General features: G+C 42.0%; 1 protein-coding gene across 1 annotated transcript in view; it reads right to left on the minus strand.

Annotated features, from left to right (window-relative positions):
• Positions 1-1332: 1332 nt before the first annotated feature.
• The window catches only part of LOC147886684 (transcription initiation factor TFIID subunit 6-like), a 71048-nt gene continuing 53821 nt past the window's right edge, over positions 1333-18559 (minus strand). Inside the window, exons 8-12 of the mRNA XM_087395151.1 lie at positions 13786-13910; positions 3259-3391; positions 2808-2933; positions 1980-2094; positions 1333-1889 (exon numbers count right to left, since the gene is read on the minus strand). Of these exons, the coding sequence (XP_087251277.1) occupies positions 1516-1889; positions 1980-2094; positions 2808-2933; positions 3259-3391; positions 13786-13910 (873 nt within the window). The 3' untranslated portion in view covers positions 1333-1515. The remainder of the gene's footprint in view (positions 1890-1979; positions 2095-2807; positions 2934-3258; positions 3392-13785; positions 13911-18559) is intronic.

An 18559-nucleotide genomic window follows, 5' to 3' on the forward strand; every position in this document is an offset into this window, starting at 1 on the left:
TCAGGGAGACAGAGGTTGCCATGGTTGGCTCTCGATTCCTCTATGAGGTTGGCAGCAGAGGGAGACAAGCGATGCTGGTATGCACGGACTCACAGATGGTTTGTGAGACTAGGGTTTCACATCGATAGGATACCTTCTTTTCAGTACAGTTTAGATGCCCCTCCGGTACTCCCACCCACCATCTCGATCGGGCCACACACCAACTAGGTCATTCGAGAGGATCTCCTGCAGCTACACACCTTTAGGACTTGGTTGGAGCCGAGGGAGCTTCCAGTGAAGCTGAGTTTCTACAGAGATTACTATCTTCGTATTTCAGAGGAGGGATTCATCACACCACCGGGGTACACTGAGCTTCATATGCCTCACTCACTATGGATCTCCATCGGACAGTTTCGGGTATCATCACACCGCCTCCGCATAGAGAGCGGCAGAGCAGAGGGGATTCCTAGGGAGCATCGCTTATGCATATTGTGCGACTGTCAGGAGGTTAAGTCGGAGGTGCATTTTATTTTCAGGTGCCCAGTGTACTACGAGATCCGAGGTCGCTACCACTATCTCTTCAGAGACGGCTCCGGGCTCCTTTCTAGATTCCTCGCCTACCCAGATCAAAGATGCCTCGCTGCCTTAATTCACGAGGAGGTCCGACACAGAGAGTGCTTACTCAGGCGACAGGGCTTGGCCACATCATCAAACACCCCTCAGAGCAGGATCACAGAGTTCTTCCCATCGAGTGACATTGATCGTCCAGTCTCTAGCTGCAGACGTGACAGAGACCCCGACCCGATGATCGCAGCACGACACACGAAACATTGAGGGGACACAAAGATCACTCTGGGGGACCTCCCGTCATTGTTTAGCCCCGGGATACATCCCACGGGAGTCATGGTGGCTCTGGTCTTGCATCAAGCCTTGTCCCAGAGACCAAGACACACGGCACCCCTTGACGGGCACCAGCGTCCCATCACCGGCTATGCACCAGCCAGGGCGACATGACATACGGAGGATTCCGCTCCACTCCAATCTTTTTCTTTTCATTGTTACACCCAGATGTATTTGATTATGTATGATCAGACTTAGGATTCAGCACGGGTGATGATGCTCGTTTCAGTAGCTCCACCCTTACTGTGATTTGTTTCAGGTTTTCTTCCAGTCTCATAGACCCATCGGTCTTCCGAAGACTCTAATAAAATTTCTTTCTTTTCTTTCTTTCACCATGAAATTCCACGCTCTCTCTGGTTTGGATCCCTACAACAGACCATCCAGCTCATCATGAAACCCCACCAATCTTTAGATGGAAACATCATATCATTCCTCTACAACTAGGTCCCAAATTTCTATTTCAACATAAGGCACCTTCAACGCCGCTTCAGTTTGCAACTTTATACCCTCTGATCATGCATTTAGCCTAAATAGTCATTGTTTTCTCTCTTAAACACATCCTCTCTCTTCCAAGACCTGCAAGGTTTTCCTTTGCTAACAAGCACACAATATTTCCTCTCCATATACCATAAACCATCATATGAAAATAGAGAGCTCAGTTTGAGGTACAAAGGGGAGTAGCCCCTCACCAAATAAATCAATTAAAGATGCAAGAAGAGGACCATGATCAGCATCCTCTTTCCAAGCTTCAGCTAAGGTGTGGCAGGCTCTCTCATGTTCGGGTGACCGATCCATTTCTCTCCTGCCCACATCACTTACTGCATCATCTACGTGTTTTCCGCCGCTGATTTTACCAGACTCCAGGTCTCCTGACTGCAATTCAGAAGTTGACATCGATGAGCTTTCAGTCATCAGTTTCTTTTGCAGCATGGGTGAGATGTTGGAATCAATCATCCGTTTCCTTGATGGGCTTGTAAGTTGTGATATAGAAGAGGAATTGGACATGCGATCTGCAATAATCCAACAAAGATGCAACTGTTAGTGCTTTGAAATTCAGAATACGTGGGACTCAAATTTGGAGTGATTAACTGAAAAAGCACCTGATTTGTGTAACGTTGTTGCAATCTTGCCTTTGCCTTTTGGGTCCCAAACACGTGTTGAAAGAAAGGTAGCACAGGACTTTAGTTTGGAAGACGTGAAAAGCCCCACTGCATTCTGGATTTAAAAACAAGGTTAGAAACTAAATACAAACATACAAGAAACAAACTCTATACGCCCCTTTGCGAGTATCACCACGCCAACAAGATGACATAAGTTAGTTCAACTTCACAGGCTTAAGAACAGAAAGAGATTTGGGGGAGAATTTGTGCGGAGGGCATGCAAAATCCAACCCTTCAACTTTCGACTCTTTCTCTGGAGTTTGTTACTGTTGATATAGGTTATATATATGCCAAAAGTTTTGGCCCCATGGGTACTGAAGAGTACACTGGCAGTTCACATTCAAAACATGTAACCTTCATCATGGCGCAACCTTTTAGTAAAATCTTCAGAGTGAGGTAGTAGCACTGTTGAAAACTTTACATGCAGAAAAGCGGGACATATTGGGAATTTTCCCAACAACTGTAGACCGCTCCTTTCAAGTTTCAACAGTATAGAAAACCCTTATTACAGTCCAGTAATAACAGTGATTCTCAAATCCAATTATTGTCACCAGTAGGCACTTCTTAAAATTAAATGACGCGTCTTTACTGTTCTTTTCTTTTGGGCTCTTTTCTTCTTTTCTTTTCTTTCTTTGAGGTGGTTTGTGGAAAGAAGGGAAGGGGGAAAGATTGCACACGTGTGGGAATGATGAAACCCAGGAGTGGGCCGTACTACATTAAAAAAAGCATAATTGAGTAAGTAACAATCACAGCTAAGAAGGTACACACCAGCAGAGTACCATAAACACGCATTGCTTCATAATGCTTCATTTCATTCTTTTGAGTCTCAGATGACATCTCTGGAGTTAAAAGCTGAAGGTACGCTTCCAAGTTAGGCACAACTAACAAGCCCACCTGCAAAAATCAGTGTATCAAACTTCTATTACAAGCTTGAGAACCTTTTTGTGCATGTTCACAAGCTTCCTTTTGATATTATGGTCACCAAAACTATGAAAGTTACCCATGAGATTAGAAAGCAGGACCTCCACCTTGCACAGCAAGGACTAGCTACCACAACATTCTCATGAATTTCATTAGGGCCCTTGGTGGGTTAAAACATTGAGCCATTACTGTAACAGGTTCATAGAACAGCAACGTCCATTGATGGCATGTAAACATTGTCTATATTGCAAAACATACAAGTTTCATTAAATACAAACCACAAAAGAGAACTGTATACCACACGTGGGCCCAGGGCTGCAAGACCTTTGATGGCACCATAGTGCTGTGTCATCGCTCGTTTTGGATCCAAAAAGGCATGAAGAAGTGTTCTAGCCACACGAGGCTGAAGATTGTGATAGGCATGCCCAAACCTACAAAATTCAGACATGACAACTTTGTGAGCAAGCTTTTGCTTCCTGCCTCAGAAGGTTCAGACTAAGGTCTCCTAAGTGCTCCATACATGTGCACCCACTGAGATCCAGAAGAATAAGCAACAATTGAAACAAGTCATTCTCTACACTATACAGAGTATGGATTACAATATGGATGGGCATACACAAATTTAAATCCATAATGCCCAAAAGAGGGCATAAAGAAATGCATCTTCTAGAGAATATACCATCAAGCGAAATCATACTACTATGAACACTCACATAATGCAAAGAGATTGAATATGGTCAGCATTTTGACAGCAATCTATACTGATCAATACTTTACATCACATCTCTCCCCTTCAAGCATCAAAATATTTAATAAAAAAACTATCCTTCGACTAGCAAAGGAGCATGAATAAAACTTGAAAACGATAGAAAGGTAGGGCATCTGAATACAACTCCTAGCAAGCACCTGTAATTAACTATCAGCAAGGTATGAGTACAACCTCTACATTTTCCAAGAGAAAATACATTGTCACACGGCCCAAACAGATAGATCAACAATGATATTGCGGTTAGAGTCTAGACACACCCATAACACTAGCCAACTGGCTGACGGGTCATATGTTGGCTATCAATACTTTACATCACATCTCTCCCCTTCAAGCATCAAAATATTTAATTAAGTCACACGGCCCAAACAGATAGATCAACAATGATATTGCAGTTAGACACACCCATAACACTAGCCAACTGGCTGACGGGTCATATGTTGGCTGGGCGTGGAGACCCTGAGACTTGTAAAGATGTACCCTGGAAATGACCTTTTGTGGACCAACAAAAAGTTGCCATGACTCCTTATGTCTGAACTTGTTAGTCATAATTTGAATACTAGAGTCAATTGCTCTATCGTCATACATTTCCACTTGCCACCTGGCTGACGGGTCATATGTTGGCTGGGCGTGGTGACCCTGAGACTTATAAAGATGTACCCTGGAAATGACCTTTTGTCGACCAACAAAAAGTTGCCATGACTCCTTATGTCTGAACTTGTTAGTCATAACTTGAATACTAGAGTCAATTGGTCTATCGTCATACATTTCCACTTAAGGACCGGCATCATTCATGCCCTCACATAGTCGGAGGTCCTGTGGGCACGTGTAAGGCTAAGACTGAACGCTAAGGTTGTATAGCGAGTGGTTATTACTGCATGGGCAAGTAGTGCATTTGCCACTGACAGGACACTGCCAAAAAAGATGGAGCAAGGATTCCTGTGGAGCTTGGCATCTATGACAAACAGCAAGAGCAATGTGCCTTCATGCCACGAGTTGTCCAAAAGGAATAACTCCAAGTATCATCCTCCATAAAAGACCTGTTGCCGAAGAGGAAGCTTGCAGCTCCAAAGTTGCCGCAATCTTTTATGCCACCACTTGGCATTGCCATTCGTGGACCAAATATGATTAGCCTGATCTGTAATCCAAGGCGGAGGCAACAAAAACTTGTATAAACTTGCCATTGAGACATTGGCCAATAATAGTGGACACATGAGCGAACCTTCAGGATGTAAGGCCCAATCCGTCAGACGATAAGTCAGCTCCAACTTTGGCACCGGTAAGAAGTATTGAAGCATCTGAGAAATATAATGTCAAAGGGGCCAATAATGCTGCCCCAAACTATATTGCCTGAATGCCAGTGGAAATGATAACATAGCACCATCTGTATGAAGCACATCACCTACCAATTGAATCCCTTCAGATGAAATGAATAATATTTGTGCAAGGCAAGGGGATAATCAAATACCTTTGACAATGCTAACTCTCAGCACGCAAAGAATTTCCATCAAGAGAGTTGTGGCCATGCCATGTGAGGTGAGAAAGAATTCCAATCTGAAAACATTTTGGTGACAAAAGCGCATCCCTTAGTTCTGCCATCAATATATCCAAAATAAAATCCCATTGGGTAGGATGCCAATGCCCAAAAGCATGAGTGGTCAATAGTGTAAGTAAGTGACACATCATAGCAGCCCAAGGCTGTTCCAGCATCATCTTCCCCTTATGTGCCAAAATATGTATGTGGATATTCAAAATATTGAGACCCCATGCATCTTCAGCGAACAAAGGCGCTCCATAGATAGTAATCTAATACTCTTGTGGCCATGCTTTGAACACCAAATGTCTCCATAAGAGTAGACATGAATGATGCAATATCTTTCTTACCAAACATCATCAAAGGTAAGCCTAAGATAGATTGTACTATACGAAGTTAAAAATGTAGTGGCCAAGTAGCTAACTTCCAATATTCTCTCTCTCTCTCTCAAATCTAAACCCAAAGACTCTCAGTCTTAAACTGATGTTATTCAAGCCGTTTTTCTAAGATAGAATTAGTAGCTAGTTATGCATCTAAATAAACTTGAGCACTCCCTCAACTCTCTGGATACCTAGATGTATTTGTAACTTTTTTGGTGTGTACCTTGTTCCATAGACCCGTGAGGTCTCCCGCGGACGTTAATAGATTGTTCTCTCTCTCTCTCTCCCTCTCTCTCTCTCTCACACACACACTTTTTTTTTTGGGTGAAATCTTTGATTGATTATATTATATGAGTAGCAACCTCAAAATAAGGTGCTACAATTACATCAACTGAAAATTTCAGTATATGCGAAAAAGACCTCATGATCTATGCAGTGGGTCTGCAAGCAATCAAAGAAAGATTGCTGCAGAGAACGCCTAAAAAAGCCAAACAGAGAGAAAGTAGGATCACCAAAGACTTTACAATTCCTATATGTTCATAAAGTCCATAGTGCCCAGTAGCGAACCCAAACGAAGAAAAGATGAAACTCCGGTCTGAATGGATGAAACCCAAATAGCCAAAAGAACTTCCCAAACGAAACCGATGGGAATCTCACTCACAGGCGCTGTCGAAGCAGATTAAAAAACTCACAAGAGCACGGACAATGCCAAAACAAGTGAGGCACGGTCTCTGAAGAAGCAGAGCATCTGTGGCAAAGTGCAGGAGCAATGTGTCGATGAGCTAATAGCTGTCCACATGGAGACACTCCCAAAAGAACTCGCCAAAAGAAAACCTCTCTCTCTCTCTCTCTCTTTCACACACACACACACACTTTCTTTCTTTTTTTGTGAAATCTTTGATTGCTTTGTATTACAATATAGCTAGCCAGAAAAAAAAACCTGGTAAGCGAAAATAGTACATCAAGCAAAGATGTCTATGTAGGAAAAATATACATCCTGATCTATGCAGTGAGTTTGCAAACCATCGAAGAGCCATTGTTGCAAGGAATGACGGAAAAAGAAGTAGAAAATATTGGATCACCAAAGACTCTATGATTTCTAGCTTTCTAGAGAGTCCAGAGTGCCTAGTAGCGAACCTAGGTAAAGAACAAATCAAAATTTGGCCATTTGGGATATATCCCAAACAACCAAAAATGCTTGCCAAAAACAGCCTGAGAGAATCTCAATCTCAATCTGTCGCAACGAATACCCAAAAAATTAGGTGTCTCAGAGCAATTCCAAAAGATATGAGATACAGATTCCCGGGGAGCTAAACACCGATGACAAATAGCAGGAGCAATACGTCTACAAGATAAAAACTCTCCTGACGGTACAACCCCTTGCAGAACTCGCCATAAAAAGACATGTTGGCGTAAAGGAAGCTTAGAGTGACAAATCTACTTTAATCTCTTTCTCCACCATTTGAGTGGACGATGGAATGCCCAAATCTGATTAGCTCTGTCTGACACCCAAAGGTGGTGATAACAAAACTTTATATAAAGAAGAGACTATGATATGAGACAGCTTTAAAGGACGAATAGATGAATATATAGGAAGAAGAGTCCAATCTTGAAGCATGTCTCAAAACTCTAATGGCGGTACTGGCTGAAATGGCTGAACCATTCGAGAAATGACCTGCCATACTGGACGATAGTACATGCCCAAACCATATTTTGCAGCAGCCAAAAGGAAAGATAAAATAATGCCATCATCAATGATAACATCTGCAACAACTGAAATCCCTTTTAAATTAAGAAAATAAGAGCGTCTTGGCTCCTACAAAGCCAAGGGAGTAGAGAAAGCCCGTGACCACTGGATGCTATCAGCTCGAAAAGAGTTACCCTGTAAAGAGTCTCTTCCATTCCATGCCAAGTGTGAAAGAATATGCTTCAAGTGTGAAAGAATATGCTTCATTTGAGAAACCATAGGGCAACCTTTGATTTTGCCTTCAATATAGCCCATAAGAAAACCCCACTATGTGGGTTGCCAAAAACCAAATGCACGAGTGGTGATGTGAACCAGTAAGGAACGCATCATAGTAGCCCAAGGTTGATCATCTTGAAGAAACTGAAGCATCACCTTGCCTTTATGAGCTAAAATGTGCACATGTATATTAAAAATATTCAACCCTCCATACAATTTGGGCGAACACAATCTCTGTACTGGAAGAATCCGCAAGCTTTTCTTGCCATGCTTTGACCGCTAGAAAATTTTCATAATGGTGGGGACATGAAGGAAGACAAATCCTTCTTATTGAAAAAAAATCAATGGCAAATAAAACTGAATATAAGCCACCATAATAGACTGAACAATGCGAAGTCAGACATGCAACGGCCAAGTAGCCAATTTCTAATATTCCAGTTTTTTCTTCAATTTAGCAAGAACCCAGTCAATCTGTTGACAGCGGGTAATGCTCCAACCTGAAGGATATCCAAGATGACGTATCAACTGAGTTGGCGGAACAATTTCCCCCGGCCATAGCAGCCTTTGCCAATCCTGGGTATGCAATGGCAACAAATGGGATTTCTGAAAATTAATGTGTAGGCCAGCAGCCAATCCATACAAAGAAAGAGCTTGCATTAGTGAAGAAAGATCCCTTGGAGTGTTTTTTGGCATGAAGAAAGAATCATCTGCATAAGCCTAAGCAACCAATGAGCGACTTGCAGGAATTTCCAGCCCATGTAATATATTTGTCGCCGCCAAATGATCAATATATTGAAGCATTGGATGCGTGGCTATAGCATAATAGCATTGTTTGCTATCCTGATAAAGCCAAAAGATAACATGCTGTAATTTTTTACCGAATCCCAAAGCCTACATGGTCTAAGCTATAAAGTCCCATTGAATGGTGTCAAATGCCTTAACGAGAATTGCTGCTATCATGGGAAAAGTCAAAGGCCAGCAAGCGCTGATTTTATTTGATCTAGGGGCTATTGATAACTTCATATCAGAGGACCTAGCCCTAAGGCTGGGAATAAAGACGGAGGAGTTGGGAAGGGCTTTGGATGCTGATCAGATGTTCTGTGGGAACCCTGTGCCAGTCACTCCCTTAATAGGGAAGCTCCGTCTTCATGTACAGAGTTATGTAGATCAGGAAGACTTCTTCATTTCTTCAATGAAACATCATGATGTAGTCTTAGGTATGCCTTGGTTTCATCGCAAGGCAGTGAAGTTGACTCTTCCTGAAAGAGTGCTGGAGTTTGTACATAGGGGCAAAGTACATCGTGTGGTTGCTAGGAATAGAGGGGAAACTATTCCCATTGTATCAAATAGTTCTGTTGGAAAAAAAATAAAGTCTGCAGTTTCAGCTACATGATTTTTGTAAAAGAGAGAAATGTGGAAATGCATGCTGAAATAAGTGAGGCAGATCAGAATAAATTTCAGTTTCTTGAAAGTTTAAAAGATTGCTTTTCTGACGCTTTGCCAGGGGAGCTACCCCTTGAGAGACCTGAGGATCATGGCATAGAACTCATTCCTGGCAGTGAGCCACCCAATAGGCCCCCATAGAGAGTTAATGCAACTCAACGAGAAGAGATTATGACTCAGGTGCAGGACTTGTTGTCCAAGGGGTTGATTCAGCCCAGTTCTTCTCCTTTTTGTTTCCCTGTACTACTAGTACAGAAGAAAGATGGCTCATTCTATATGTGCGTCGATTACCGCGCACTGAACAAAATGACCATCAAGAATACATTCCCTATTCCGCGCATTGATGATGTGCTGGATCAGTTAAATGGAGCTTCAGTTTTCAGCAGGATAGAGTTAAAGAGTGGCTATCACCAAGTGAGGATACAGCCTCAGGATGTGCACAAGACAGTGTTCCGCACTACTTTTGGGTTGTATGAATATCTGGTGATGCCTTTCGGATTGACAAATGCCCCAACTACTTTCAATAGGATGATGGATCGTATCTTCTGACCTTACAGACAGTTCACTGGTACCTTCTTCGATGACATAATTGTCTTTTGTCTTTTCTAAGTCCGAAGAAGAGCACAAGAAACATCTTGCTATAGTGTCTCAAGATCTGAGAAATCATCAGCTCTATGCAAACAGCAAGAAAAGTGAATTCTTCCTGGAAGAAATCCATTATTTGGGGCATATAATGTCCAAAGATGGGATACGGATGGATCCAGCAAAGATCTGTGCCATTTAGGGATGGCCAGCGCTGGAAAATGTACATGAAGTTCGGAGTTGGCTAGAGCTGGAAAATGTACATGAAGTTCGAAGTTTTCTAGGCCAGAGCTGGAAAATGTACATGAAGTTTGAAGTTTCCTAGGCCTATGTTCTTACTACAAAAGATTTATCAGGCATTTTGCGGATATAGCCGCTCCACTCCACGATCTTACTAAGAAAAGTGCAGCTTTCAGATGGGGAATACCTCAAAAGATAGCCTTCACCACACTCAAAGAGAAGCTGACTACAGAGCCAATCTTAATAGTTCCAGATTTGTATCAGCCATTTGATGTGGATTGTGATGCTTGTGGGGAATGTGTTGGGGCTGCATTGCATCAGAATGGTCATGTAGTGGCCTATGAGAGCAGGAGACTCCGCGATGCAGAGAGATATCTAGGAATCTATGAGAAAGAGTTATTGGCTGTAATCCATGCCATCCATACATGGAAGCATTATCTTTTGGGTGCAGATTTTACAATTAAAACAGATCACCAAAGTCTGAGATACTTTTTGACTCAGACAAAGCTTTCCGAGAAGCATATGAAATGGGCAAACATGCTGTTAATGTACCATTTTCATATTGTCCATACTCCAGGAGTTCGGAACAGAGTGGCAGATGCCTTGTCCCGAAGACCCCAGGTCAACAATGTAACTATTGCTTATCATCAAGACCTAGACGATATGAGGGAGCAATATGCTAATGATGCAGATTTTGGTGAGATTTTACAGCAAATGCAAGAGGGGCAATCCACTAGTAACTATTCCTTGAAAGATGGGTATCTTATGAAAGAAGACTGCCTATGCATCACTCAAGAGATGAGAAAAAAGATTTTGGAAGAATGTCATGCACCTCCCTATGCTGGACATCGAGGAATTATAGCAACAACTCAAGCTCTAGAGAGGTATTTCTTTTGGCCAGGGATGCGGAAAGATATACATCAGTTTGTTACTGAATGCCTTACGTGTCAGAAAGTTAAGCATGATAGACGAAAGGCACCTGGCCTACTTATGCCTCTTCCCGTGCCTCAAGCACCATGGGAAAGTATTACAATGAACTTCATTTTTTATTTGCCAAGATCAAAGTCAGGGAATGATTGGATTTGGACTATCATTGATAGATTCAGCAAGCAGGCTCATTCCATTGAGTTCGCAAAACCATAAAAGCAAATCATATGGCTAAGCTTTTCATGGCACAGATCTTTAAGCACCATGGTATGCCTAAGTACATTGTCAGTGATCGAGATCCCAAAATGACCAGTCTATTCTGGAGAGCTTTATTTGATAATATGGGGACAAATCTGAAATTTTCTTCTTCTTTCCATCCCCAGACAGATGGTCAAAGTGAAGTAGCAAATTTTACAGCATTGGATATGCTGAAATGCTATGTGGGTGACCAAGGTTCAGACTGAGAAAGTACCTACCATTGGTAGAGTTTGCTTACAATAATATAGTACACAGCTCTACAGGGAAAGCCCCCTTTGAGGTCATTTATGGGAAGGTGATTCTGCCACCTATCCTGAGGACCAAGGATGAAATATTTGCAGCTGATCAATTTGTGAGAGACCTCCAGACAGCTTACAGCCAAGTTCGGACAGCAATTGAAAGGTCTCAACAGAAGCATAAAAGAGCTACAGATAAGCATAGGAGACAGTTAAATCTCAAGGAAGGGGATTGGGTACTTTTGAAGTTCGAGAAAGCTAGGCTCCGCAAGTTTAAAGGCAAACAGAAAGTGTATGCAAAATTATCTTCCAGGTACTATGGCCCTTTCAGGGTTACACAAAGAATAAATGAAGTTGCATACAGGTTGGCATTGCCAGAGCATTGGAGGATTCACAATGCATTCCATGTGAGTCTTCTAAAGAAATTCCAGGGGCCAGAGCCTACAGAGCCAGTATCAGAGAATCCACCAGAAGTGGATGAGCTGGAGGACGTCCTTCAACCAGAGCAGATTGTCTATCATACTGTACGCAAAGGCTCTCAGGGCAAGGAGTTTTACACGTATCTTGTAAAATTCAAGAATTATACGGCATTGGATGCCAAGTGGATGGATGAAGACATGTTGTCCGATCATCCACAGCTTTTGGATGTTTACAAGGAAGCTTTTTAATTGAGGTCAACTGAATAGAAGCCGAGGGGATGTCACCACAATGTAAATATCCTAAGTCAAAGTACAGTTGACCATTTATCTGATCATAATTAAAGAGTTTTCAAAGAGTTCTTTTAATGGTCAAAGAATTGACTACGGTCAAAGATACTTGACTCTGGTTAAGTAAGCCTGACTTTGGTCGGGGAGACTTGGTTTATTACCAAGAGAGTTAACTGCGGTTAACAGACATGTTCTTTCTTGTATATTCTTCATGGAATAACAGTCTAACTAGTTCCTAAAAAGGGAGTGGAACAGCCCAACTACCCCTCATGGACAGATTTAGAGAAGTATGAAAAGACAAATTAGACTCTAGAAATGAGTTTAGAGTAGTGAACACAAGCTAATTGTCAGATATATCCTTGTCAATATTCAACAACTCTTCTCTAAGATCCTCGATCTCAGTCAGGTGACCTGACATCGATTTACTTTTCGGAATCCTCACATTATCAAGCTTCCTTATCAAATAAAGAAACCTTGAACTCATTCCTTGCCTTATACACATGTTAGCCGTCACCCGTCACATGCATAAAGTAGCGGTTGAAAGGGCGGTTTTCACGTGTCATGGGGAGCTTAAGCCTTAGTCACATATACAAAGTGGTATTGTGGAGGTCCTTGTATACAATGAGGTCATTGAAGACCCTCCTCACATCCCAGCTCGCTCTCTTGGGCTGTGGAGAGGCCTGCGTGGCTAGAAGGCAGGGGAATATCCTATGTGGCACGCCAACATGGTATCAGAGCTGGGGTTGGTGTTCTGACGAACTATGGGTTTTGCTACCGAGACCCAAGTCGTGGGGGAGGGAGAAGGCCTTGCACACATGCTTGGCAAGATGAGGAGAGGTAGTTGCTACTTCCATTGGGGTTCTGTAGCCTAGCTCACATAGTCAAGTCTGAGGGAGCAAATTCGGACAAGGCCACATAGATCCAGAGAGGAGTCCCTCAGCTTATCACCTGACATGCAATGCCAATATCTATGGATAGACCTCACTCTCGTATAGATTTGGTCTAGGAGAGTATTGCTAGTCTTACTACATGGCAAATACACAGCTCCAGATGCACAAAGGCTATAGATGGGACACACACTTTTGCCTCTCAATCACTCACTTCTTTAGCAGGACATTATTCACACCCTCATGGCCACTTGGAGCAAGACTCAGGGCTCCTCATGCACCAACCTTGCCAAGAGAGCTGCTTTCACGAGAGGGTGGGACCAAGGTTTATTTTTCACAAATACTGCCACAGGGCCTTAGTGGCATTTCCACTCTCCACCTAACAATAATCCTAAGCTCCCAATTTTGCCAAAAGGGGGAGACAATAAAGGAAACCCTTGAACATTTGCACACAAGGGCCCTAGACTCTCAACAATCTATCAATAGGGTCAGATAGCCTATAGAGTTACAATCATCTAGAACAATTTGTGTCTTTTTCTAACGGTGTGGGGTGTGGAGTGTTGGTTTTGGCATATACAGTAGTTCAGACAGTAGCCAGCACATGAAGATCTCTTCTGAGTCGTCAAGTTTGGCTCAATTCAGTAAGCTCTGTACTTTCTTACGTATGTATTTTCAATCAGCCCTTAAACTTGGATATGCTTACATTTTCAAAATGACGCTGCTCCAGATATTGGCAGGAAAATCACATCGATGGTTCAATAAATCATGGTACACAGAGATACAGTCTATTATCAACACAAACTATAGACCATAAGTATATATGACAGGCACATGAAAAGCCACATGCCACATAAGATTTCTTCCAATAACACCAGCAATTTTACTCATGAAAAACATCCCACCGCTTGCATATGAAGGCAACAAGGTTTGCAGTGTAATCCCGAAGCTCCCAATGTCTTTCCATGACCTTACTGCCCAACCGCTTGGCCACCAGACATGTCATTACAGAGGGCATTAATTGATGCAGCTGCATGTACGAACAAAGATGTATCAAGTCCATACCACCTTTGCACATGCAATAACTCTCATTAAAATATGTCACATGGTGCAAGCACTAAGACTGCCAAATTAATTAGTTGCAAAGATTGATATCCATAACACATTTACAACTGGATGATGACTGTTGTTCAAAAAAACATTTTCATCACTTCAACAGGTTCACCCTTGGCCACTCCTTACACACATACCTACTTCACTGCCATGATTTAGATGAGATCACCTCAGTCTACAACAGATATATGTACTGATCAAAAGTCACTTTGTATTGACAAGTAGTCATGGCCCAAGGTCGATCGTCATTCCTAGCTTATTAAGAAGGATCATATCCATGCAAAGAGCCATTACCTACATTAAAATTTTTTTATTGAAATATAAAACAAATCAACCAAAAAAATTCAACCTTAAAAGTTACACACACAAACACATTATGTGTTTGTGCAAATATGTATATGTATACGTATACGTATACTTATATGTTTTCCATATCACTCACACTTTTTTTGGGATAAAATCACTATTTCTATTACTTTACTGCACAAGAAGAAGCACCCACAAAATGAGGGTACATCTCATATTGTTCACAACTAAAACAAATGAAAAACAAATCGAAAGCGGACTGGTCTAGCTGCTGAAGCTGTAGACAGTCATATAAGGATTTAGAAGTGATGACAGAATAAATAATACTTGTCAGCCATTGCTGACTGGAATACAAGGCTAGTGCATGTAATCCATATGGTCCAGAGAGCCCAATAGCGAGTCCATGTTGAAAAAGAAGCATTATCTCCCAAAGACCCAGAAGTTCCAGAGGAAAGCATACCACGAAATCAAGCAGCTAAACACATCGACAAGCGATGTAAGGCGCCCTTAGTGTCTATGCAATGCCATAGCAAATGCGGTACAGTCTCATTTAAGCATCAGCACCTAACATATGTAGCAGCTACAATTCTTCTTTTTGACAAAGATCCAGAAGTTACAGAGAAAAGCATACCAGGAAATCAAGCAGCTAAACACCTCGACAAGCAATGGAAGACATCCTTAGTATTTATGCAATGCCATAGCAAATGCGGTACAGTCGCCTTAAAGCATGAGCACGTAACATAGGTAGCAGCTGCAATTCTTCTTTTTGCCAATAGGTTCCCAACAAAAGAATTCCAGCAATGCATCTCCATAGGAATACTCTCTGTTCGAGTGGTAGCTTACATTTCCATATCAATTGCAAGTTCCACTTCTACCATTTTGTTGACCTGTTAATTTGCCACAAACTATTAGCATGCTCTGAGAACCACAAGGGAGGGATAATTAATCTGTATACCTTGCTGATGTAATTTGAGATAAAGGGACTTTAAGAAAGGCATGGGGATTCTCCCTGCATAATATCCAATCCACCCCATTGGGGTCTTACAGTACATTTGGAAAGGGCTGCATTTCGGTTCTTATTTGCTGCCAAACAGGCATGCAATGCACACCCAAACCACATCTTCTTTCAGTTTGTGGGAACAAGAGACTCGATCCCTCAGAGGATATCACATCTTGAACCATACAAATTCCTTTTGTGGATAAGAAATAGGCTCCTCTACAAGAAGCAACACCCACTGGCATAGCAAATGCTTTCCTCCAAGTATGTTATCATGCCCCAATGAATTCCCAAACTGTATTGCTGCCTCCTAGACCATTGCAGATATCGCAACACTTCTTTCCAATCAGCAATCAACCTTGTAAGGACATCCTGGAATCTTCCCTTGCACAAGTCCAAAAGGTATATCTCAATAATGCAGGTTCCACTTACCAAAAGAGCATTCTCTAAATTTTGTATATAAAGCCACCATCATAAATGCCCAATGCTAATCCTGACACAAGAAGTAGGTATTATTGTGGCTTTTGTACCTTCTGCATGACCTATTTTTTGGCATCTCTGTGCGACACATTCCATCCCAATGGCTAACCCAAATGTCTGACTATTCGAGTGGGTGGAATAATCTGTCCAGGCAATATAATACGGTGCCACTCTGGAAGGCAAAATAAGTCTCTATTGAGCTTTCGATGCACATTCATTTGTACTCAGAGCGCTGAAATTCAGGAGCCAAAAAGACTTCCTTGTTGGCTCTTTGACACTCTCATAGACAGCAAACAAGATGCTCCTCTGCCAGCCCATACTAGAGCAACTGTCAGAAAAGAACATGGTTGCTTTTGCATTGGTTGCTACAGCATGCAATGAAGAGCCAATATGCCATAAGGATGCCTTTGAAAATGATTGTTGGTTGCAGGCCATACAAGCTGAATTGGATTCAATCCATCAGAATGACACTAGGGAGTTGTGTGATTTGCCTCCTGACAAGAAAGCCATTGGAACTAAGTGGGTATACAAGGTCAAATGGAAAGCTGATGGTTCAGTGGACCGTTACAAAGCCCGTCTTGTTGCAAAGGGTTATGCACAGCAACAAGGCATTGACTTTGAAGAAACTTTTGCCCCCACTTTCAAGATCACCACTATCAGGAGTGTTATTGCCATTGCTGCCCACTTTCATTGGGAGGTACAACACCTTCACATTAACACGGCATTTCTTCATGGGCACTTGCAAGAGGAAGTCTATGTTACCCAACCTCCTGGCTTTGAGGCTGAAGGTTCCGAAGGAAATGTATGCCGTTGAAGAAAGCCCTTTATGGATTGAAACAGGCACCCGGGCTTGGTATGCAAGGATACAGGCTCATTTACTAAGTCTTGGCTTTCAGAACAGCCCTACAGAGGCTACACTTTACATCCGCAAGAGTGGGACAGATTTGCTGATTTTAATACTGTATGTGGATGACATGCTTGTTACACGGACACATGCTAAGCAAATTGCAGCATTTAAGCTTGACTTACAGAAGTCATTTGCGATGTCGAATCCTGGTCCTTTGCATTATTATCAAGGCATTCAATTTGCTAGCAGTGAGGGGGGTATTTTGATGTCACAACTTGGATAGCTTTTGTAACATTTCAGTTTGAGGATTGCAAGCCAGTATCCACACCATTAGAGCCTGGTTTTCATTTCTCATCTGATGATGACAGTGGTGCATGTGATATCACTCTCTATCAACAAGCAATTGGTTGTTTGATATATTTATGCCATACTAAGCCAAATCTTCAGTATGTTGTCCCATAGTTGAGCAGACACATGCACAGGCCCTCTACACACCATTGGCAGACCATGAAGCATGTCTTCAGGTACCTCAAAGGCATTCGGCAATTGGGCCTTCTCTACAAGGCCAATTCTTCACTTGTCATGCATGGATTCATTGATAGTGACTGGGCTGGCTGTTTCGACACTTGTGTGACACATAGTGGCAGCTATTTCATGCTTGGTACTTCATGCATATCTTGGTTCAGCAAGAACTGGACTACAGCTGCTACTTCCAGCTGTGAGGCTGAGTACAAAGTAGCTTTTACAACTACAGTGGAGTGTGTTTGGCTCCAAAAGTACTTGCAGACAAAGGGCTGTTCCACGGTGTCCAGTGTTCCATGCCCGCACTAAGCATATTGAGGTTCATTATCACTATGTCAGAGAGAGATTGTCAACAGGTGATATTCAGTTGTCTTATGTTCCCACTGAAGACAACTTGGAAAATCTCTTTCCAAAAACTCTTCCTCGACCTAAGTTTGAAGCTTTCCGGCAAACTTTGAACTTGTACCTTTTGTAACTTGATCTGATATGCTCTGTAAAGTCATAAGTTGCTATATCCATGCAGGATGAATATGTGCAACCATGACATTAGTTCTTCAGGTATTCTAAGACGTGTCCACAATGCTTCAACCCATACCATGGAGGGGGGTTTGTAGGCCATCCCATGGGCTATACATTGATGCCTTCTGCTCCCTAGTATGTGTCTTGTAGGCCTAGTTATAGGCAGTTAGGACAGTTAGGACACTTATGACATGTGCCACTTAGTACCTAGAGTACTACTAGGAAACCATGTCCTAGGGTTTCTTTATTATGTATACTTTGTACTTCTCTATCATTTTGTACATTTTTCAGCTCGTTTGCTTCCACCTTCTCCATTTTAAATTGCTTCCATTGCTTGCACTAGCCTACAAGATCAACCTAATCCACAAGCTCAAAAGCATGGGACAATGGACTCGCTAGCACCCCACATTTATGATAGCAACTTACATGCATTCCTCCTTCAACCAAAGACAATAGAGATTGTTAAGCCAGTCATCATTTTAACCCATCTACACTTCTCTCCACTACATTTATGAATTATTATTAGATAACCTATTTTCATTTGTTATGCGTTTACTAACAACATGTGTGAGCTTCCTCTGCATTAGTTCTTGTGACCAGACTCCACACCCCCACCAATTATCTTCTACAAATCCTACATGCATGGTTATTCAGAATTCAGAGCTCTTACCATGGTTGATAACCATGTATGCCGTCTTTAGTATAGATTATTTCACCTTCAATGTAACCACATTATTTACATTGCTAGCATTTGACATCTTCAATGTATCCCTAACACCTTCAGCATGACTTATCACCTTCAGAGTGATCTATCAGTATGACTTTATCATCTTCAATATGGCTTTCTTTTTATGCCTTCAACACAATCTTGTTTACAACATCTACAGTATGGTAA

Source organism: Dipteris shenzhenensis, chromosome 24 (assembly GCF_047967505.1).
Source record: "Dipteris shenzhenensis isolate YYH24624 ecotype China chromosome 24, Dip_SZ_1.0, whole genome shotgun sequence".
Taxonomy (NCBI): Eukaryota; Viridiplantae; Streptophyta; class Polypodiopsida; order Gleicheniales; family Dipteridaceae; genus Dipteris; species Dipteris shenzhenensis.